The sequence below is a fragment of the Megalopta genalis genome, chromosome 2 (genome assembly GCF_051020955.1).
Source record: "Megalopta genalis isolate 19385.01 chromosome 2, iyMegGena1_principal, whole genome shotgun sequence".
Classification (NCBI taxonomy): domain Eukaryota; kingdom Metazoa; phylum Arthropoda; class Insecta; order Hymenoptera; family Halictidae; genus Megalopta; species Megalopta genalis.
The window spans coordinates 30,576,820-30,601,488 of NC_135014.1; the positions used below are offsets into that span (position 1 = coordinate 30,576,820).

At 39.6% G+C, this 24,669-nt stretch overlaps 2 protein-coding genes across 12 annotated transcripts; one reads left to right on the top strand and one right to left on the bottom strand.

The window, feature by feature from the left end:
- Positions 1–169: 169 nt before the first annotated feature.
- On the bottom strand, positions 170–20,723 carry Ssdp (Sequence-specific single-stranded DNA-binding protein). Of its 5 annotated transcripts, none has more exons than XM_033486760.2 (14): positions 20,584–20,723; positions 19,582–19,654; positions 19,440–19,501; positions 19,277–19,361; positions 19,153–19,194; positions 18,957–19,043; positions 17,080–17,187; positions 16,273–16,347; positions 15,955–16,003; positions 15,257–15,286; positions 14,061–14,272; positions 13,780–13,950; positions 13,460–13,660; positions 170–4,672 (listed from the first exon to the last, which is right to left on the bottom strand). In XM_033486760.2, the coding sequence occupies exons 1-14, from the start codon at positions 20,637–20,639 to the stop codon at positions 4,568–4,570; spliced, it is 1,356 nt and encodes a 451-aa protein (XP_033342651.1). In that variant the 5' UTR covers positions 20,640–20,723; the 3' UTR covers positions 170–4,567. The 5 variants fall into 5 exon arrangements, with proteins under 5 accessions (XP_033342651.1, XP_076375257.1, XP_076375255.1 ...); XM_076519141.1 differs by lacking the exon at positions 170–4,672 and adding an exon at positions 8,180–12,156; XM_076519142.1 differs by lacking the exon at positions 17,080–17,187.
- Positions 20,724–21,845: 1,122 nt separating this feature from the next.
- Positions 21,846–24,508, top strand: Atg10 (Autophagy-related 10). 7 transcript variants are annotated; one of them, XM_033486764.2, is made up of 6 exons: positions 22,170–22,309; positions 22,394–22,771; positions 23,178–23,299; positions 23,413–23,638; positions 24,111–24,279; positions 24,354–24,508. In XM_033486764.2, the coding sequence occupies exons 3-6, from the start codon at positions 23,192–23,194 to the stop codon at positions 24,439–24,441; spliced, it is 591 nt and encodes a 196-aa protein (XP_033342655.2). In that variant the 5' UTR covers positions 22,170–22,309; positions 22,394–22,771; positions 23,178–23,191; the 3' UTR covers positions 24,442–24,508. The 7 variants fall into 7 exon arrangements, with proteins under 7 accessions (XP_076375262.1, XP_033342659.2, XP_033342655.2 ...); XM_033486766.2 differs by having other exon boundaries at positions 22,394–22,591; XM_076519147.1 differs by lacking the exons at positions 22,170–22,309; positions 22,394–22,771 and adding an exon at positions 21,846–21,979.
- Positions 24,509–24,669: the final 161 nt, after the last annotated feature.

The following is a 24,669-nucleotide window of genomic DNA, read 5'->3' on the forward strand; positions in this document are numbered from 1 at the left end:
CTACTTACCTGTGAAGAATTATAAACAGCATTTTCTCTTCGGTACGTCGCGCCGCTTTGGAAAAAAGACAACAGCGTGGTTAACGATGCCACGAAAGTAAGGTTGGTAGGAGATATCGTGTTTGTTTTTGCGGGAGGCAGAGGTGTAACATAATAAACAGCTTCGTTGCTTAGTAGGATAGATGACATTTATTTCATTATTTTTATCATTATTACTTGCTACTTGAATGCTATACTCGTATAGGTTTCTATAATTATGTCGATAATTATGCGTGAATTTAAAGAATATGTGAGCTCGGCCGCAAGAGATGTACTGAATCGCGTCAGCACTACAATGATCGAATAAGTGAAAATAATTACAAAAACCAATTTTACGTTCACTTTTCAATGCAAACACTCGTCAAGGGATGAGGAAAGGACGGCGAGGGTAGTGGTAAATGGTATTACGGTGATGGTGATGTAGTGGCGGTGGTGGTAGTGATAATGACAGTGAGAGGAGAGGGGAGCAATGGCGGCTCATCGATTTCCTTTAATAACTACTTTCATCTTGTATGTCCTTCGATCTTGATTTACACGCGTTCGGAATTCTACCATATTCGATCGCTATTGAAATACTTTTACACCGTTCTTAATTTGAATATCCTTCTTTTTCTTTCATTTCGAACCACTATAATTTCTTGCCAACCCAACACTCTTACTTAATTAACCTAGTTTTACCTTACACGAAATCGTAATCGCATTTATAACGGTATCAACGCACACCGTAATTATTTCTTTTATTTCTCCTCGTTTTCTAGTAACGACGAGACGAACTCTCGTTTTTAAACAATGTACAAACATCTCTCTTTCTCCCTCTCTCGCTCTCTCTCTCTCTCTTTCTCTCTCGCGCTCGCTCTCTCTCTCTCTCTCTCTCTCTCCCTCTCTTTCGCTCTTTTGTATCTCAATGATCGTTTAAAAAAGTGTAAATACTATATACCGCTTTTTTCTCCGAAAGTATTTATCTTTTTGGTCTATCCTTCACGCAACCGTTCATTCTACGTTTGGAATTTCTTTCATTAGAGGTTCGATCGAAACAATAATCGTTCGGAATTTTGTTACGAAAAAGTTTCCCTTCGTTTCGTTCCGTCACCGAATCACAATCGCGCGAAGGAGTATTCGAATAATAATAATAGATAATCGAAAAAAAGAAAAAAGAACATATACGAATTTTTCGCTCGTTGGAGAGTGGCTGGGATGAGCAGTTTAAATATACATACATTAAAGGTAAAACGCGTAACGTTATCGATAGTATCGAGGTTTCAAAGGGTTCCATTGAAAAATGTGTTCCGAGTTCGGGCACCGTGTGGACGCAACCAGAATTAAAAAAATGACCAGCATATTATTATTTCCGAACAATTAACAAGCAGAAATTCGAAACAAGTATATTAATCCTACGTTTGAATCGCGAGAGATCACGGCCAAAATCGAAAAAACATTTCCTGTCCTACCGTGGACGAGGACGATCGATACTATTGCGAACGCGTCGCGTGTGTAAGTCAGGAACATCGCGCGTTCCAACCTCGGTAATAAGTCGTCTAATTCAAATTGCACTCGACGCATCGGTTTGTACAAGTTACACATTTACATAATACGCCAAAATATCGTAGTATACACATGGTGCATGTACACGCCGCCATTTCCGGAATCGAGCATGGCCAGGAAACAAACAGCGATCAGAGGAGAAAAGAATATTACAGTTCGCAAGCTTTCCGTTAGAGCTCGAAAGGAACCAGAATTATCTCGCGTCTCGTAATCTCGTTCGGATCACATTAACGTCGCGTCCCCCAAGCTCCCGACGATCCGTTCTTTTACCCTCTTGTACTCTTTGGTTACGTTCACTCTGGTCCTCGCGTAATTTTGCATGCATTCCCACGCGGAATAATCAACGTGTGACACCCAACTTCGCACCAACTATAAATCAATTCTGTCCGTTTTCTTTTTTTGTTTTTTTTTTAAATGTTCCTGCGCCCGATATCGATGATTCTATATGCGATGAAAAATTTCAAACACAATTTTCCCTCGTTAGCGTTCCCGTTCCCGCCATTGTCCCCACCGTCCCAAATCGCCAGCCAATAAAAGGAAGTAACACTCCCCCCCCTCCCAAAAAAAATCACGCCGACAAGGGAAAACTATACTCTGGTGTATCTGTGAAAGTCTCAGATTTGAACGTGAACGTAACGGACTCGGTATAATCGCTAAAAATAAAGAGAAAGAGATTATAGATTTGTCAAATACTGGCAGTTACGCATTCATAAAGTCCGTCCGCGACAACAATCAACGATTGTCCCGAATGAAGGATACGCCTAGCGTGTACTGTATGGATGCACACTGGCCAGATTAAGTCCTAGTTTCGTTTCCGAGATATATCGAGATACTGTTGTAGACGGGCTAACGTTAACCACAGGACGACACACCCCTTCTCCGAAGCATTTCTCTATATGATTCTAAACGTTTCTCGACACGTGCCTCGCTTATAGTACAATGTTTAACGTTATTCCGCTTCCACGCTGGTCGAGAGTTTTCCCTTGTTAACGCAGCACACCGTTCTTTGTGTCTTCGTCGCAGCACGAACGCGTCTACATCGTTACCAGCATTCCTCTGTTTACGGGCCACGCGACTACCGACCAATAGAGAATTAGCTACTATCCTGTGAACATCTTACCGCGTTCCCCGAACCACACGCGCGTCGCTGACAAGGGAAAACTGTATTACCGACTTTGTTTCGAAAACACCGAAACTCGGATTCCGGAGTACGCGACAGAGGTCTCGGGTACTCGGATCCACAGTTCGCTCTTTCCGGTCCCTAAATACACAACGATGCGGGGTTAAAACTGTTCGTCGAGGTCTTCACATTCTCCGCGGACACGGATAAAGCTAAACTGATTATCGTGTGCCTGCGAGTCAATGGAATTAAATCGAATGCTTACGTTCGTACTATGAAATCAGAGGATGTGTGTTTGAATCGCAAATTCCTTTAAATACTGTGCGCTTCTTTGTCGTTTTCATCCGACACCCGATCCTTGCGGCGCGGATCGGTTCGGACCGGTTCGGGGGAGATCGTAACCGCATTGAACGCAATAAACGCAATTAAAACGCATGAACAAATGCCCGTAAAAATCTTTCTTCTTCTTCTTCTTCTTCTTTTCTACCTACCCAACGGTTCGGATAGAACACGACGACTATCCTCCGTTTGTTTTTTTTCGTTTTTTTTTTCGAAACGATTCTCCTCCGTTATCGAACCGAAACTTTTGCTATCGAGAACCGTTTCGGCGGAGAGTCATCGATGATCTCTCGTATCGTCGACGGGATATCGATATACCTCTCTATCGGAATGAAAACAAGCCCCCATACTTGTTGGAACGAGCACGGTACGCTCCATTAAGTACCGGTGAAGAATTTTTTGTCTCGACAGTTGGAAATTTTCCCTGAAAACAATTCGTCGCTTTCCGCTTTTCGATTCGTCTTATCACAGTCAGCATAGTTTTACAATTCGCTGCTTCGAAAGCGCGCCACGTGCACCGACGATCGAGGAAATCGATGAAACGTCGCGATCATTTTGTCCGTCGACATTGCGAACCACGCTCGTCGATATCGATGCCGTTATTTAATGATTCGCTGGAGAATGACGGAGTGTGGGCGGAGTCGGGGGGAGGGGAGGAGGGCGGGGCGGGATCGGGAAACCGAGAAGAAAGGAGGCGGAGGGAAGGGGGGCGGGGGGCAACAACTATCCTCGATAGAAAACATTACGTCGTACCGCTGAAGCAATGCTTTCCCTCTACTGTACAAAAAATAGAGCGTTTTCTTTGAACTTAGAGCCAATAAGGAAGCACTTACTTACTCAGGAAACAGAACTGAGAATCCTAAGCGAGTAGGAGAGACGAAGGAGCGTGGAAAGATGGCTAAAAGACGATCGCCATAATCGTGACAAAGAAAGAAACCACGGACGAATCTCGGATCTGCTCGCGTGCGTGACTTTATTAGGCTCGATTACGCGAATACTCGAGCCCCGTCACTCGTTACGTGTTAAACAAAGATAATCGATCAACGACAACCGGAACAAACACGTGGAACGATGATGTTCTATGAAACAGATTGAATGAACTTTTATACTTGAAAAATGGTCAACCCTTTCCGCTTGTCCGTATCCGAACAGGATGAACACCGATGAACGAGGCCCTCTTGCACCGCGCAAGTGGGGGAGGGGAAGGGGCAAAATCTACGAATCTTCTCTCTGCGTTATGTTATGTGAACTAAGATCGATCCCCTGTACCGTTGTTTTCCGTCTTTCTTGATTGTTTTTAAATATCGTTTTAAGTTCTCCGTTAGGATTCGCGCGCGTCCTTTTGAACACCTCGCTTTCAAAGTTGGGGAATAGGGAGGATGCGGGGCGGTGTGGTGGTGGGGGGGGGGGTGTACAAGTACAGTGTGAACTAGGTAAAAGGAAGATAGAGTAGGGGAGGATGATTGTTTCGCGACTCGCTTTCTCAGAAGGTTTAGTTTGGTCTCGGAGCACTACGACTCGCATAGAGTTACTGTATGAAATAATCGGGGTGATCAGAGTCCTTCTCAAACCTCTTCGCTTCTTCCTGCATGCTCTCCTTGATCTTGAGTATGGCGGCTGACTCGGTCTGATCCTGTGAATCAACCAACACCAGGCCGGTTACAAGTAAAAGGTTAGGCAAGACCACCATCAGGCGATACCTTGCCCATGTTTCTTTTCTGTTCCGCTTTCAGCGTGTTCACCAGCGAGCTGACGAAGGAACACGGCGACCGAAACAAGCGCTTTTCTTTCGTAGAGGAACCTAACCACGAATATATAGGCGGCATCGGCGTGATTACACAAGTCACACACCGGAAAACAAAGGACCGCGTTGCCAAAAAAAGAAAAGCGTGTTCTTATACGCTTTCGCACGGGAGAGAGGAAGTCTCTCGGCTGTTAACGGGAAGCGTAGCAAAATTACGCTTCGTGTTTTTACACACGACACGTTTGACAATTAACAATCGTTGATTATTGTCAGTTCAATTTGGGACTCGAGTGATGAATCGCGACGATATAACATTTCTTTACGAATCACAGGTTTCCTCCGTTAGCGTCGTGTTCTCACCCCCTTTCTATCCCGTGGGGCATCCAACGGCATTGCTCTTCGTTTTCTTCGGCCAGTAGAAAACAGTGTCGGCTACTCCATAGCGTTTCGCCGTGTTCCCCAACTGATTCAACGTTAACGAGGGAAAACTGTAGCGAGTGTAACTTTGCTCCGGTGAAAAATATATAGATTTGCAATTGAACAGACAATAATATTCGTTGGGGAACACCCTTCGGGGGGGTGGGGGGTTAAAAGAAAAAAAAACGCTCATCCGGATCGCGGAGTTTCCTTCTGAAAAAATTTCCTCCCGTTTCTCGAGACTACTCCTGGGGCTCGCGCGATCTGTCCTTAACCGTCTCGTATGCGAGAGACAGAGAGAGAGGGAATCCACGAAGAAAGACAACACACGCTCTCTGACTCTTGTGTATGCTTCTGTGTGCCCGGCGTGCGGCATCGCGACATACTCGGTGATCCGACGGCACAGCGTTTTATCGGCGGGAAACTTATCGTTAGCCGTGCGCGTCTGGGTCGAGAGATTCGCAACAGTCGGGTGAATTAGTCGAACGAATTGAGCGAATCTAGTCACAATGGAAAAGAGAGAGAGAGAGAGAGAGAGAGAGAGAGAAAGGGAGGGGGAGAGAGAGAAATAAAGAGAGAGAGAAAGGGAGAGGGAGAGAGAAAAATAGAGAGAGAGAAAAATAGAGAGAGAGAGAAAGGGCGAGGGAGAGAGAAAAATAGAGAGAAAGGGAGAGGGAGAGAGAAAGATAGAGAGAGAGAGGGAGAGAGAGAAATAGAGAGATGGAGAAAGGGAGAGAGAGAGAAAGAGAGAGAGAGAGAGAGAGAGAGAGAGAGAAATAGAGAGAGGAGAAACAAACAAGAATGTTTTCTCCCCGAGTGTGGAATCGAACCCAGCAGCGCCTGCATCCCGTTCACGTCCGCGTTGGAATAGGAAGATAGTATGGCGCGCGGCAGAGGAAATTATGAGCAGTTCGCTGGTCCCGAACGAATCTGGGCAAGAAAACGCTGACGTGCTGCGTAAACTAAATCTCGTCTCGACGCAGCGCTTGATGATATGGTGCGCCGTCAAGGGGGGGCTGGGTGGGTGGGGGGCTGTGTTTTGGCTCGTCGACAACAAAACTTAGAACATCGGGATCGTGAAAGAACTAGGGAGAGAGAAACGATTCGATGGAGGAACCGCATCCACTACACTAAGTAATGTGGTTCTTCCATGTTCCCCCAGGGCGCTCTGACCCACAACACATGGACGTTATGTAAAAAAAAAAAGTGAAGCCCGTATCGACCAAAGAAAGAATCAACATGTACGAACAATAAATAAAAAAAAATAAACAACAAACAACACATACACACAGAAAAAAATATCATACAACAGATCTGTAACCAATGTATATATATTTATATATGTACACATATACATATCGGTATATAGATCTGTATATGATATGTATATATAACGGACGATCGTTCTTGCGCATTGGCGCACGCGTGTGTGCTGTGCGTGCGCGCGCGCGCGCGCGCGCTCTCATTCTGTGTCTCCGGCCCATCCCCACACTGACGCACACCTCACCGAGCCGTTACGTCGATCGGGAAACAACTCTATTGTTTTTTTTTTATAGTTTAAGAAAATGCTTGTAAAACAGAGAAACTCGACGTGTCATCCCTTATGTGTTACATTTTTCCATTACAAAGACTTTTCCATTCTATTTTGTCCATATTACTTTAGTTTTCGTATTTTTTTTTTTTTTTTTTTTTTTTACTTTTTGAATCTCGTTCAAATCAATCGTGTGTCTCGATACGATCTCGCAATCCACCAATCGCTTTGCGCTCACGCATCCATGTGCTACAGGTCAGTACAGGCTAGTACTATATACAGCTATCAGATTTCACCGGTTTTTCCGTTTCAATAGATCTCTTGCGTCTTTAATTATGTTACAGGAAACTTCGTTTAAAGCATTGCAAATCGATCATGATATATATATATATATATATATAAACAGTATATCACACACATTGTGTTCCACAATATACTCCACGTTGCAATTGTATGTCGTACCGTCGTACGATGTGGTTTCGTATGTTACACAAATCATGCTGCGTGCGCGACACGGTTCTCTTTGCACGTGCGTTCGATATAGATATGTGTGTGTGTGTGTGTGTGCGTGCGTGTGTGTGCGTGTACGTGGGTATCGTGTGTCGACTACCGAAAGAATTATGTACTCTCGAAGCGCAAGTATTGAAATGTTAGTAGATCGCTCAAGCGAGATACGAACGACAAGTAGCTTTTTTTTTTGTAAATCGTACGATCGCATCCGTTTTGAAAGCAACGTTACCGATTCACGCGTGAAGGACGTATTCCTTTCGCGCGATCGAAAACAGACTAGTAGAAACATTGTACAGCATATCACGTGGTCCCGAAGTGTGGTAAACCGAAAGAAAATCAAATGAATTCTATGTCAGTGTTATCGATCCTTTCTCTATCCCAGGCATGAGCAACAAAAGCGGTCAGAGATAGGAGCCAAGAAAACCGTCTTGCTATGATGTCTCTGGTATCTCCCTTGCTCTCGTTTCTCTCCCCCTAATCAAAAGTGGTTTTGTCTCAACGGAGCCACGGCAGTGTTCGATAGGGCATTATACGTATGTATTTGCCCATGCCTGCTCTACCCCATGACGACGACGACGACGTCGAGAGAAAAAGTTGTTCGTGCACCGACGATTCTTCTTGCTTCGCGCGGCATTGTTGTTCGAAGATAAGAAACTACGGTGCACGAACACGTGTTCCAACTATGGCGAGCAACGCGCGAGCGGGCCTACCATACACGCGATTACGTTTGATATCGAACGATGTGCACGGACAATGTGAAACACAAGTGACATGTGATTACCAGAAAAAAAAAGAAGACACGCGTGTCCTGCGACACAGCCGAGAAAAATTTTGTGTAAAACAAAGTGCATTGGAAACAGATAGTTATATATAAAACATTTTAGTAGCCAGCACCCTGATGCGGATTGAAACAGCAAATAAAAAAGAAAAACGCAATATTCTCAGTGTAACAGGTTTACATTTATTGTCTCGATCTCCCCTGGCTTAGGCATATATTAATAATGTAAAATGTTTCATCGCCATTCACTTGTGCGGCTTACAACGTGGGGTTGTGTGTTATGTTAAAGTAAAAATATTCGGCGTCAAGAGTAGCCGATGGCGCGCGCGCGCGCGCGCACATCACGCAACGGTACAGGAACGAAGCATGCTCACTCTCTCTCTCTCTCTCTTTCTTTCTTTCTCTCTCTCTCTCTCTCTCCTTCTTGTCCTTTCTCTACGATAGAAATTGTTTCTCATCGTGTATGAACAGAGCAGACGGTATATGTGTGTGTACGTGTGTATGTGTGCGCGCGCGCGCGTGCGCGCACGACGCGATTCGACAGCGGACGAGTAGTAGTTGTGTTACAAGCAACAACGAAAATCCTATTATTCCCTCACAATCAGATTAAAGATGGATCTGACGTGAACAAACACGAATACATCGAAACGATGTAAGTCAAACCGATGTTGTCGACTGATTAGGCAAAAGTCTATATTCAATATAGTTTTTCAAATTTTTGTCCCGTCCGCGGACTGCTCGTTCGAAAAGCGTGACGTTACGAACAGCGTAAACGATTCCAACGTTTGTGTTATGACAGAGAGGAGATACTTCGTGAGAAATGAGGACCGTTTTCGGTTCATGACCGCGCGCCGAAGCGAACCGTTAACACTGTTTACATCAAGTCCATCTTCATTCGAAACGAATAATACTATTCCTCGTTATCGCGAACAATTTCTGTTGTTTGTCCTCGCTCGTATTTCGAATCTCCCGGTCGCGAAATCTCTCTGTTTCTTTCGTATGCAGGCGATCAACTCTTCGTGCTCCAAGAAAAAATTACATAGATCCCATTAATATTATGTGGCGTATGTGTATTCCTTCCACTTCGAAATGATATCTACAAATAGACGGTCTCGCACCTGATCAATTAATTCGTTAAGTTGGTACAAGCGGAGGCTTAAGGCTGTGTCTCTCTCTCTCTCTCTCTCTCTCTCTCTCTCTCTCTCCTCCTCTCTCTCTCACTCTCCTTCGAGTCAAAGTAATGTACGTGAACGTGTTTAACTGTGTGCACGTGTCTGTGTATGTGTGCTATGTGTGTATATGTTCTCTGGAACAACGGCAAGCATTTACTTTATTTGAACAACATTTACAAAATTATCCATGAACTAACAGTCTACATGCGTCAAAATCAAAGGCTAATTGACGTACTTTGTACTGTCAACTTTCAAAAAGAAATGACAATATATATATATTTATACATGTATATAATGTACATATATTTATACATGTATATAATGTATATATATATATATATATATACATTTCTGAGCCTGTTGGTGACAGATGTAAAAAATGTTCAGGGAACTAATTGTAAGCACGAAGGACAGCAATTAGTGCACGCTGATATCCCCACTCGCCCCTTTCTATTAAGATCAAGTGTACAATTGTGACGTTCAGACAGAGAAACATGAATAAACCAATAGATAATTGAAGTTCATAGCATAGCATCATGTGATCCCGAAATGAACTATTTTAGCAATTTTCTAATCGATCTTGCCGCTGCTCCCAGAGCGTGCATTCATAATCCTCTCGTTCTCCTCATATTCTCCCTCCCTCCCTCCCCCTCTCATGCACTCGCTCTCTATCTCTCTCTCTCTCTCTCTCACGCGTTCTCTATCTTCTTCTCACTATACCCCTTTCCTTTCTATCTCGCTCGGTCTCTCTTTCTCTCGTTTTATATCTTGTTTTACATATGTATAATCTATGAGTAGGATTAATATTTTAAATTAATTTAAACACAACTAACAGCAGCACAGCATAGTCCGGTACTGACCTATAACCATTACGGACGGATGGATTCCGGAGGTTCGCACGATATTTCTCCATTTCTTCGTGTTTTCGTATTTTGCTTTTCTCTTTGCTTCTGTTACACTCGATCATTTAGGTTCAGTACTTACACCGTCTACGACACTTATTCCATACAAAAATAATATGTATATATATAGATACACACACATATACACATATATATATACACACACATATATATGTATATATATTTATATATATAGCGTATTGTTGTCATATACACGTTATGTATACAACATATTTCCTTCATATATATTTACTTTTCTCCATCTTGTTCAAGTACTTTTTTTTTCGTTAAGTTAATCGCGGAACCATTCGCGTCGCAATTCTCGGCGTGATTGAACGTGCTGTTCGTTTGAAAAAAAGAAATACATATAGATTGTATATAGTTGCTTCAGAAGCGGTAACCGGAACAATAACAAACCAAACGGAGGAACTTAATAATTTGATCTCTTACATGCTTGTTTGTATAAACTAATTTCTAACAGGAACCTCGGAATGATAGGAAAGAAAGTTTTGAACTGTGATGTGAAATGAAACCGTTTTTTAACTATCGTAGTCGAACTTCCATGATTCTCAGTCAAGTTCAGTTTGAGAACCGTATAATGTTTAAGGTTAAGTTCGGAAGCAATCGATCGAGCAATCGCACGACTAGAATATCAACGCGCTTAGAAACAATGCCGTTACACACGTTTTTGTGTTTTGTTTATTTCTCGAGGAGGCAACGACGATAATAATCGATCACGTTTTATCGTAAACCGTTTGGGACAACGAAACCGTACGCCCGAGATGTTGCGACGTCAATAGCTGCGAATAGATAGTGCACATACTTGCTTCTATCGGTATTGAATTGTGAGCAAACAGTGGAAGGACTCGGTACGAGTTCGGCCAATTTAATCACCTCATTACAGAGTTTTGTAAAAGTTTCAATCTTCGATTAAAAAAAAAAAAGATGCAAAGCAATTTGATTCAAACGACTAGATGAGCCTTGATGCGTATGTTCGAAACGGCATGGTAATGGTATAATATTATGAAAAAAAAAGAACGGTTAAAAAGGAAATGATCTCGTTAATTTCGAGAGAAAAACATACCGAACTGCGTTGTCCGCAAGAAAAATGTCTCGACCGAAATTTTCGTTACTTCACGTAACCAATGCTCATATGCCTTACCTATCGTGAACTTGTAACCTATCCTTTTTTTCTATCCTAATTCTCGAAGGCCTAACTCTATAATGGGATGAAAAATAAGCCACAGTCGCCTGCTGGCGGGCCAGCGATGCGATTACGAGATACAGCGGTTTAAATGAACAATAAAAAAAAAGAAAATAAAGGAGAAAGAATGAAGGATAGAAAAAAGAGAGTTAAAAATCGATTAACAATTATGCGATTGATAATCACAGTAGTTCGTGTTTTTCAGGCACCTTTGCTTACAAGCTAATGTTCAAATAAATATAAATAATAGACGTTGCTGGCGTTGACACGATTTGATAAAAAAAAAAAGACGTATCGTAACTCTATCGATAATGAAGTATGGGTATAGAAATAATCGTATTAAAAAAAAAAAAAAAGGAGAAAGAAAATAGTAATAGTAAAATTCTAAACTGCAACCTCTTGAGTATTTAGCAAAGCATATATATGTATACAACATATACATACTCGTAAAAATTCTTTCATAATATATTCTGTGACGATTCGAGTATCATAAGTTTCGTAATAACAGCGTAATGAGCACTTAAATGCTAACCTAATCAAATTATGAACGATTGATCAACGAACGCACATAGACGTAGTATGCGTTATCACGAACGTTCTGTGTATATTCTTTTCATGTTTTTTGCTTTTTCCTCCCTGTCGTTCTCTACTTGCGTCTTGTCATGAGCGAGAATCATGCTTGAGCCATTGACAAAGTATTTATGAACGCGCGCGCGCGTACGTGCGAGTACCACGTGACGACAAACGTCAGCATATGCGTATGCGTATGATCCTTTTCCAAATTGCGTGTTTAACCGGGAAATCTACGGCATCTATGTACTCGGGGCTGGATCCAAGGCGACTTGACTTTTTAAAAAAACTGTCGGGAATACAGAAGGCGCACGTGCGAGATTACTCATTACACTTTTCATTCGGAATCCTACTCACAATCCGAAGTAATAACGTAAACGAATCAAAATTCATGTAACAGACGTTATGAACACCGTTTGTGCGCGCTCATTAAAAATATCAGTTACATATATGCATCTCGTAATGTGTACCGTATTTGTTCAAGGAAGAAATTTTTCGACCAATAGCGAGACGATTTCTGGTTTTTGATAACTATTTAGATAATTTCAAACCGTTTCCTTTTTTTTTTTTATATAAAACAGTACCACAACAGTTAGACGGTGGATAAGCTACTAATTTTGCAATTGTGGCTCGCAAGAGTGTCACTAAAAATCGTCTAGACACAAAAATGTCTCCAGTGCCATCTACGATAAACCTTACGAAATATCTTGCATATATATTTTTATAATTAAACATAGTATGAAAGCTGATTCACAATTTAATCTTTTATCGTATGAAGTAGGTGTAAAAGTCGCTAAAAATTTCGTCAAAACTGAAGCGAAAAGGCTTGCACAAGAACGATGCACAGAATATTATATCTTTGATTCAATTAATAGAAAAAGTTGGAACTTTTGATGCAATCTCTATAAATATTTCAACTTTTTATAATATATTATGATTGCTTTATTTTACTTTCTTCTATTTACGAAATGATCACGAAATGCATAGGCTTTACGGGAGGGGGGGAAACAAGTAAAACAGATTTTTAGACTCACTTCATACTTGCATCATTAGTCATACCGTTAGTATGATAATAGTTAGACACAATTGAGCCAGTTATAACAATATTAGATGCGAATAGGTAATCTAAATTAAATTTCCCAAAAAGCCTTTATGATTAAACAGGACATATCAAATTCTGATAAAATATTGATATTTTGAATAAGCATTAACTAGGTTGTGTGTTGGAATAAGCTGGAGGATAAGCCCTCTAAATGTAATAACACCCAAAGTATTTTGGAATGGAATAAGTAATAGTCGTATTGACGAAAGCACCTGAATCTGTTAATTGCTGAATAATTAGAAGAAAGATGAGTTATAATATGAACTTATATGTTTTATGATTCTTGATTGATCTAATAAATCTGGAATCAATATGAACACTCTATGAATAAATAAAAATTGTCTATTCAAACATGCCACCAACATTGGTCATGAATTAGAGAAATAGAATGATATAGTCTTAGGGAATTATGATTATCGCACATATAAGTTCATATTAACACGTCGAGTAGCTGTTATAGAGAACTGTTGTAGAACCTACTAATACTTACATTTTCCCCTGGACCTCCGAAACCACCGAGATTATAGTCACCCATTCCACTTCCACTATCTTCCCGAGGAGTTCCAGGGCCTCCGTTAGCTGGACTGTTTTTCATTCCGTCAAGACCATCGCCGTTAAGAACAGGACCCATCGTGTTTGGTCCCATAGGACCCATTGGACCACCCTCTGGTCCGCCACTCATGGGAAAGTCCTGATTAAATTAGTAAAATTATTATAAAAACTTCGTTCAAAAAATGATGTCATTGTAAATATTAAATAATCAGTAAATATTATTTATAATAAATATTAATAAGAATAAGGTATACTTACACCGGGCATGTTTCCACCAGGTACAGGTTTCATCATGGTATACATGTTTTCACCGCCGCTATTACTACTATCTTGTGGACTCGGCATAATTGGTGTACCTGGGCCTGGAGGACCCGTTGATCCTGGGGGTCCTCCATAATTACCAGGCGACGACGATGAGTAATTCATGGGCTAGAAGTACAAAAAAATTAAGTTACAAATTATGAATTCTAAAATTTTAATATACTATGGCTAACTGAGGTAAACCGTGTCAATTAATAATCATATACATAGATACGTACTGTAGATGTGTTAGGTTGCCATTGTTGTCTCCCGCCTGGTCCAGCCATACTCATGGGTGGCATTCCAGGTCCTCCCGGACCTCCTGGACCTAGGGTACTGTTAGGAGGTGGTCCTCTTATTCCTGGCCCATAACTTCCCGGTCCCATTGGACCCATTCCAGGCCCTCTCGGTGGGTTCATCCTTGGATTCATGGGATTCATGCCTGGAGGAGCTAATAACAAAAACAATCCTTGATAAATCTGTTTACAATCGTACAAGTATTAATACTATTCTAATTTCATGTTAATACTAAATGCTAATCGTGAATCATTGGACTGACGGCAATTCATGTGGCTTTGTAACTTTCTCTATACCTTTAATGGTGTAATAAGATGTTCAAATTTTGTTTTACCTTTTTTGATATACTAAAAAGTAAAGTCATGCTTTGCCGAAGTCGAATTACATAGTAAAGCAAGTGGACATCATGCTGAATTGGTAATTGCGTCTACATATAAATAAATCAAGTAAAAAGCTCATGCGTAGGATGAAAACAGCACTACCAAATATCTCTTTGTGAACTTTTCAGCTTGAAAACAACCGAAAGAAAACAATGGATTTTGTGTCAGGTACATGACAAGACAATCATTCGGTTAATGCCTTTTTAAATCAAACAGCAATAACTACATTTAATTAGCATCAAACAGTATTATTCACATGATGTTGTACGATCTTTTGTATAAGAAGCTTAATTAATAAAACAATTAATTCGTTGTACATGTACATGTTTATGCGAACCAACAGCTTATGTGTTGGAACAACTCAATTCATATCATGGTGATTTGTAGTTACAGCAAGGTGTGTTAGCCACAATATTACATACATTTATTTACGTATGTGCAGAGTTTAAACGTTTATAACTCGATACTTAACATAAACGAAAGTGTACACTTAGTAATGTTAAGTTTGCTACTTTTTTTTGATAGTGAAAACGTTGTTCTCGTAGGCAGAGTGGATTCTATATCTCATTACAGAAAATTGCATCTGATACATTGATTTTAAGATCGAGTGAGCTGGTATTTATACACAGAAACTAAGCTAGTGCATTTATTCATGAGAGTGAGAACAAAAATTTTAAGACGAGCAGGAGAAAAAAAAACTAAAAGTTAGGCTTGACTAAGTCATGTGAGTGTGATTTGGTTGCTGGGTTGCTTCCTACCTTGCCACCCTACAAATTCTCCAGCTTCGCCTGAGGAACACAAGAGCACACATTAGTACGGCAGGTAGGTAAGGTCAGGTTGATGGCGGTAAGGTCTAGTTACTTTGCGGTCGCATAGTGAATATATTCGTAAAAACATCTCGACTGTGAAAACATATATTGTAGCATATAGACAAACGAAAATCTCTAACAACAATACAAATAGTATACTTCGACAAGACTGAATGTAACTCATTCTTGAAAGAAAGATATTTATATTAAATATTTATTACGACACACAATTAATGATCAAATGTTCGGAAACAATCAACTGAAAATAAATCATAGTTAATAATTTATAAAAATTGTTAAAAAATGTATTACATGTCTTTAGAAAAAGAAATCTAAATAGTTGGAATAAATAAAATTGAATAAATTTTAGGATCTTATTTGTTTAATGCATCTACACTTTATACAAAAAAAAATTTAATTACAAAAGGCTGAAGTAAGAAAAAAAACTACACCACTGCATGTAACTAGACAATTCAAAAACCAATCCACTCCACATCACAGCAATCCAATCCACTTTCAATAATTACTGATTCATTTATTGCTGTGTGGTTTTTGGTATGCATGCGTCTATGCCATTCTCCTCTCGCAATTATCATCAATACCAGAAAAAAAATCAATGTGTATCTAGCAGAAAAGTAAGCTCTTACCTTGCCTAGTCGGATCCATGCTGTTTGGCATCATTGGCTGTCCAGGGGGCTGAACAAAACAATAACGTGTAAGTTAATATCATAAACGTAGAGGCACAACAGAATTTAACACTTCAATTACTGGTAGCCTATCAATAGGTTATAGAATTTTACTCTATCTACAAGGAGCTCAATTTTCTTTTAAATAATTGCTATCGTTATAAAACAATTCCTTTGAAAACTACAACTATTTGCCTTCGATTTTTAACAAAATATTATTAAGTAACTTCCGGTAGGTAAAGTGTTAAAATACACATTATAGGAAATAATAACACGTACTCCATTAAAATCATTTCCCATTTGCGGCATACGTACTCCCGGTCGTGGTCCAGGAGGATATCGTGGACCCATAAACTGTAACAGGTCAGGAACATATACATTGAGTAATTTTTATCTTAAAGTAGTTTTGTGGGTAAAAACCCAATCACAAGTCATAGCTATTTTACATTTTGAGAGTCACATACCAGGCAGCCACAGTAAGCAATAGATCACATAACACTTGCACACGTTGATGTAAATCAACCCAGTGCACTTTATACATCCCTGACATATCAATGTGCAAAAAGAATTACAAATAACAAGGATCCACAATCAAGAATAGGACGAAGTAAACCAAAATGTTATACACGTAGATAAATCTTACCTTAACTTATTGTTATAAAACTGATAATTATTGTCTCTTGAAAACTCATAGCAGCCAAAGATTTTTACCTTACCTTTACATACTGTAGTGCCAATGCACTTTCATAAAATCTACTTAAGCAAGGTAGCGTTAATTTTTAACACACGTCAATTCAAAATACAGTTACAATATCTAATGTCAGATTTCATGAAACTATAGATAACTCGCGTGTTTCTAGCAGCTAATTATTTACTATGCTTGTAGAAACATTTTTCGATATTTTTCTGTTTGTATGATCTATTGGATTTCAAGAAACATAAGCTGAAAATTATAAAGTAGAGGCAACTTTGACAGGAAGGAAGCAATTTCGAGCAAACAGTTTTAGGTACACAATGATATAGTGTAATGAAAGTGGACAAAGTGATTCTCCATGAGTGACAGTGTACGTGTCGAATGAGGCTTACCTGAGTGGACATCATCTGCGAGTGTGGGGGCGGGGGTGGCTGGGGGTGCTGGGGGGATGGCTGTGATGAGGGGTGTGTGGGCGGAGATGGTCGCATTGTTGAGTTGTTCTGCAACAAGCAACGCAAACGACAGACATGTAGCAACACTGCGATCCAGGCAACAGCTAGACTAGAAGGCTTGGGTATGATTGTGTTAATACTATGTTGGACAGCACCTTAAAAATCTAAAAGTTATATTATCAAAATGATCTGTACGACATTATAGCTATGAGTAACTTTGCTTATCAAATCAAATTCACGATAAAAAGAAAATATTTTCGGTACCGTTACAATCTCTCTATTGCACGCTGTACCGACTATTATGTAAAAGTTTTACTTTCCCCTGATGCCAGTTACAATAACAATTTTGTATCTCCAGTATCTCGAGTAATTGAGTTCCTACAGATGTTATTTTTCAAAAATGTTATATCAAGTGCTAGGTTTACTTTCTAAGCAGGCTTTCATATTAACATGTCAAATCTTTTAAAAAATACAACCTTAGCTGATATTCAATGTCTTTTTGTTACACAGTGTTTACATACAGAAAAGTTATTACATTTGCTTTATATGTAATTGTTTCAAGAGTTAGTACATGCTTCCATGTATAAAACTCGTAAAAGATCATTCAAAACGAATGACATTCATCTTATGTATATATTAAAAATATAAGAATGTAACAGTATACAATAAGTGTCATCCTAAAGATAAAACAACCACTATTTTATGTTTTAATAAACAACAGAATTCACAATTCATAAAGTCAATAAATAATTGCAAAGATTTTGTATAAATGTAAGTCAGCCCAAGGTAGAACATTATAAATTCGTTCACCTACTATACAAAAATATTAGAGCTAAAACTATTTTCTAACATCTATAAAAATCTCTTCTGGTATACTTTAGAGGCCTGATTATATGCAGACAGGAGATCATAGAGTGAAAATGGTAAAGGAACGCACACACAAGTGTTAGATACGTAGCAGAGAAAAAATAAGTACATAGATACAGTGTAAACAAGCATGGCATGAGAATCTTGTTTAAATATACACTTGTTTCAAAACTTATATGTATTAAATTCTTTGTGTATTATCTTTTGTACACTTACTGCATTATAGTGTATCAGAGTATGTGTGTATCTGGGAGTATATGATTTTTACATGTGAGAGCAGACCTCTTGTAAGCTATATCACAACATTATTTTGCACATATGTCTTAGTTAATACATACTTCCTTTTGTGATAATACTATATAGAATAGTTACAAATTGTATAAATTAAATGCAGTGGTTATCAACAGTTTTCAAATTTATAAAAATGTGCCCTGTTGGTAAAACATTGAATAAATGTTTCACGCTTTGAATCAAGTGTAGAGTTATAATGAATGAGAATTGTAACTAGGCATAACAATGATAACAGATAATTATACATAGTCTTGTATATACATATGAATACTAATGATGTATGTCTATATACAATTAACAGATCAGATTCCTTTGCTGAACATTCTGTCATTTTTATACTCATAAAATGAGAAGTAGTAAAGGAATTAATGTGTGAACAAGAAATAGTTATTCACATATACATATTCCTAAAAAATATATTGACAACAGTATTGTACTGTAATATTAGAATATAATCAAGATAGCACAATAGTATCCAAGATATATTCCACTTTTTGTACATAATTGAATAACTTGAATGTGACAAAAAATTGCAAACACAGATATCAAAATAAATTAATATTAATTCAGAAATTTTCTCAATTTTTGGAGTAAAAGTTACTTATTTGTTGAATTCAAAGAAAATGAAGGTATGAATGGATAGTTGTACATAAACTTACAGGAAAGAATGCGGAAGGCATTGGTCCACCAGGCATACCATCGTTGGGTGGCATTTGTCCTATGGGGGATGGCGCTGGACCAGCATTCTGAAAACATTTTGCAATTATTTTCCTACTACATGATGATTTATCAATGTTTTTATGTTAGTTTGAATAAAATTTTAGATATATTGGTTATTAATACAAGTTAACTTACATGTGCAATACCATTGACTCCATAACCACTGTTTACAAAGCCCTGTGAACAAAAACAGTGTTGAAAAAATATTTATATGGTTCATAAATATATTACATATGTGATAATATTAATATACACTAACATAATCATGGAAAGCTTTGGCTTCGCTACTGTGTTCGCAGGAATCTCGTCTTTCGGGTGCCGCAGAGTACAAGTCCCAGAATACACTAAAATATTTCAAAACAATTTAATATATTTCAGAATTTTTCATGTATTACAGACTTTATACCAGAAATAGTGCTTACCACCACCAAGAGTGTAAAAATCCAGGTGGTTCCCCAAGAGTGATATTCTTTTCCCATCGTATCTGTGCAAGAAATAATAATAATAATAATAATGCATAATTTTTTTCAAAATTTATACTAACTTCGAAAATAAAGAAATTACCTCGGATAAGAACGTCTGTGCTGCTTTTTGTGCGCCAACATGCAATAAATATTCATACACGTACAAAGCTAATCTGAAACATCACAAATTATTTTAATAGGGGTGCGAGTAAGACATTTCAAAACGTAAACGATTAATTTGTAACGCGCGCGAAAAATACAGGTGTTTCATATTTAAGTAACTTCAAATAAAGTGCAAGAAACATCAACCAAGAAAATAGTAAAATCTTTATTGTCAATTACTGTTACAAAGAAACCAGGTTCTCGATTTCCGGAATGTGAGACAAGCAAAACGACGATGTCCGACGAAGTGTCATTGTTCTAATATTTTGTGTATACCACTTCTCGGTGTGCAAATGATAAAAACATGGCGCCCGATCGGCCTGATTCGCGAGACAAGTGACTCCAGTGAGTCATAGCAAACAGTTATAGTTGAATTTACGAGAAAGCAGGTTGTAGAGCAGGTAAACAACGTTGATTCACGTGAACGCTTGTCTCTCGGAGTTTGTCTTGAAAGAAATAGAGAGAAAAAGAGATAAAAAAAAAAGGACAGAGGAAGAGAGGGAAGGAGAAAGAACGAGAAAAAGACGAAAGATGGAAATATTTAAATAGGCAGAGATTGTTTTGAAATAAATGTTAGGAAATCGATCGTATCGCATGTAACTGCATCATGCATCGGTTCGCTTTTCTTAAATTGTCTAAAAAGTTTGAGGAGAATGTACGTCGAATGTATTATTAATTTTTACTCAATACATGAAAATTGCAAGAAATATTACCGTAGCTTAAAGAAAGAATCGAGTAATTCTGTAAATATTTGAATCCGTAAATTGAAGCGGTCCAATGAATCCGATTCTCCGGTTTCGAACCGATGAATACGTACACGCACGCTCGGCGTACAGACAGAAAAAAAAATGGAGTCACTGATCGATCAATCGGTAAATATTTTTTTTTTCTCTCCCGTTAATGTTTCAACGATGTAATTACAATTTAGAATTATACATACTTTTCTCTGGCTTGAGAGTCAGAGGGTACCGATGAACCCTTCCCCTTCGCGTACATCTTCGAAGACTGTCAATTTCTTCCAGTGTAAACAGAACCACCGTTTCGTTCGAGCTAACAATGTCCGACAGCAGCGCAGAACGGGGAAGAATCGTGAACGTACCCGTCCACGTACAGTAGTGCCTCACGATAGTAAGCCAAGCGGGGGCAACCGGCTTAGAATTATGAAGCAGGTAGAGAAATCTGATTGGTTGGTGCTTCACAGCTAAACAGGGAGGCAGAATTGCTTACTACGGTAAGACATGACTGTATTTATTTTTCTTCCCTCTCTATTGGTGTTCGAAGAAACGATTCGAGAGGAATACAGCGCACATAGTAGATATCCAAACGGAAAGAAAGAACAAAAAGGGAAAGCAACGGAGCTGAACACGACAGGAATCGTATCCCTTTGGTCACACACACGTCACGAACACGACGAGCCACAGCCGTGGCCAGCAGCCTATACTAGATACAGTACTTCGCATCATGGCTCGACGAATTGCGGACGCATGACCGCGGAACGAACGCGCGTCGTCATCGTTCGCAGACTTCGCGCTCTTCTTTCCCTCTCTCTCTCTCTCCGCTCCTGAGTACGCGTTTACTCTGTTTCTAAATTTTTCAGCTTTCTCAGCTTTTCCTTAGTTTTCCACCCCTCGTGCGTCTTGCGTTTGGCTCTATTTCTCTTTATTTTTCACACACCGATTATTCACAGTCACAAGTCACCTATAGTCCCTTTCTTGTCGTGCGTAAACGACGTTGCGCGTCCTCTCGTCGAACTTGCGCTCGGTCACTTCACTCTCTTCAGCCTCGGCTTGCTCACCTTACCTCACCTCACCACACCTCACCTCACCGCACCGCACCGCACCGCACCGCACCGCACCACTCCTTGCCGCACCACACCTCACCTCACCGTACCTCGCCACACCTCACTTCACCTCACCTTGCGCTTCACCTCACTCTCCCCCGTGTCCCACCTCACCTCATTAAAGATACAGACAATCCGACAGACAGATAGATGGACGGACACACGCTGGTGCTTCGACTCGTTGCGAAGCTCACTTGAGAAATTCGATATTGTACACTGTACACCGATTTCCGAACTCTTGATATGCGTCCGTTGTCGCCGGTCTCAGACGCATCTCTTCTGTCCCCCAACCTAACCCTATATGTATATCTTTCTGCTTCTTCTTTTTTTTTCCTATCCGTAGCTACCTATCCGGTAGTGAACGAGGACGAGGCGTACGGTGTCGTTTCTACATACGCTCTCGTGCGCGCGAGTGAGCAACACCAGTCGACTTCTTCTGTGTATCACGCACGAGAACCCGCGGGACTGTGTTTGTTCTCTTGTTCGTACACACCGCGTACGTGCAACATTAACAAAGAAACACGACCACCGAGCGTCTGTCTTCCTTCCCCTCCTCTCGACGCTGTCTTGTATCCTTACCAAGCTGCGCGCGCAACCAATACTTTTCACGTCAGGGCCGTACGTAGGTTAGTTTTTTCGCCTCTATCCGGCTTCGATTTTTTCTTCTTTTTCCGCCATCAACTCGTGCAATTTTTCGACCGAATTACGATCGATTTTTCTTTCGATAGACCATACTCAAATGTATCCGCTTCCGGTCAATAAATTTTTATAGTTTCACCATGCTTCAAGGTGTCTAGACTTTTCCATGAAATTATGCTTCGGATAGGTACGATCTAGAATAGCGAATAATTTGTAACTCGAATCCTAAAAGCCACTTTTCGTGTTGTACATCGATTATGTTGGTTAACAGTGCATACGATCGGTGTAAAAAATTACGGCAAATATCCCCGGTACATATCGTTATGGATAAACTTTCGGAAAAATGAATAAGGATGCACCTATCGAAGACACGTTCCTGATTGCAACGCTACGTGCTATTGGATGCCAATCGTTGCACGGTGATGTGTATCTGTATATATTGGAGCACGCATACGTTATGCATGTATACGTATGTATGTTTCAGCTATCGGGGCATGTAGACAAAATACATACGTATATACATATACATGTTACGTAGCGGGGATAACCGAATAGAACCGAACATCGGCGAACATTGCCGATGCAAAATAGCCGACAATTGACTGAACGTCGAGGGGTCGGGCAGAAAAGAGACAAGCCATTCCTTTGGGTGTGCATCTTCCCCTTTCTTAATTTTGTCACGATATGAATGGATCATGTGTGTTGCAATACACCAAAAACTTAAACACCATATCTACAAGTATCTTTATCAGTGAATGCGTACACTCTATAGGTCTCGATACATCCTTGAAATGTCGATATTATATATTTTTAGTAAGTTAACTGTAGGAACAAATTTACTCTTTTGAAAAGCAAACAAATATCGTACGGTTTTACGTAGATATTTCGGATATTCCGTTCGAAAGTAACTACGAACTGGTTATTTGATAGGCAGAACAAGGATAGAAGCGAGGGAGAAGGGGATAACGGAGCACATGAATTAATTCGAAATCAATTCTATACGTTCATTTTGTAGAAAATATACTAACCGCATGTGTATGATTGTACTTGTATAGTTTTATGATTTCCGATGGATGGCCCAGGGACAATTACGTGGGAAGAATTTATCGAGAATGCCGAAAATTTTCTAGAGATTTCGAATAGAGTCTCCGATGGATGGGAACTTCGAGGCAACAAGGTGAATCAAGTTCGAATTTAATTCGAAGATCAATGGTGGTGCTTCGATGAATTACGTCGATGGCTTAATGCGTCAAAATTTTTACTCAGTATGTACATATAAATAATTTGCAGGACGTATCCGGAGAGGCGTACCTCTTTAGACAGAGAAAACATATGTTCCCTGGGAATTATTCGATATTCCAAAGTAACGACACAGAAGATGATTTAAATTTCGAGTTAACAGACGATCCATTCGAAGCCCCCTCTACAATCCAGAAACCATTTGTCACGGAACACCACATAGTCTGGTCCATGAGCTACGGTGTTCCCGTAATATACTTTAATGGCTGGAAGTCAGGTTGTAATACAATTGCATGTATAATAATACGTATATATAGTATATATGCTAAAATAAGAGTAGAGAAAATGGAAATATCTGATCGCGTATCGTATTTCACGACGTTCCGCGGTTACTCGTTTAATCTCGCGACGTCTTCTTCATAAAAAATATAAGATTTCTATTACAATCGTCGCCTGATCACCACTAGACCTTAATCTGGTATGTACCGACTGTTGGAAGTGGCGGGCGACATAATGCTGATTGTTCCTTCGATTCTAGCCTATCTCGAACTAGGCTAAGAAGGCACCGAACGGAATAAAACTGACTAAAGACGTAAGATGATGGGAAACAAAAGAGATCTACGTTTTACAGCACGCGGATAGCATGCATTTCGATACTTTGCACGTCCACTATCGAAATGTGCATTTGTATTCGAATTTCTCACACGGAAACAATGCATCTTTTAAAAATAATTTGTTTCCTTTTACAGATTTCCCTGGCATCAATCCAATAACCGTGCAAGAGGCTCAATCATTTGACGTGGGTGCAAATTTAAGCTATAAGGAACTTTCGCAGGCAATACATCCCATGCTAGGCACTCCATTCTTGCATTTGCATCCTTGCAAGTCGCAGGAACTGTTACAATTTACAAGTAACAGGTATTTAATGATGTAGATTAATCACGCCGGTGAATAAGCATTATCAATGATCTAACGCTTGTATTTTCTTCTAGTAAAAACAAACTGGTTAGCTGGCTCAGTGTCATTGCTCCTTCTGCGTTTCTTAAATTACAACCCGAATATTATAATTTAACCGTGTAAGTTGTACTATTTAACGCGTGTACTACAATGCAGAAAATAAAATGTATAATACTGTAATTAACAGAAACCTGCCGTTAAAATGAAGTACGGTTTCTTCGCTGTAGTTTTTTAATTTTTAATTGGACAAACATTGAAGTGTTTGAGAGAACCACCTGCGACTTACCGCCACTGCGCAGACGACATGCGTCGAGAAGCATCGAAGTTTCGGCTTAAGCAGCGGCCCACGAT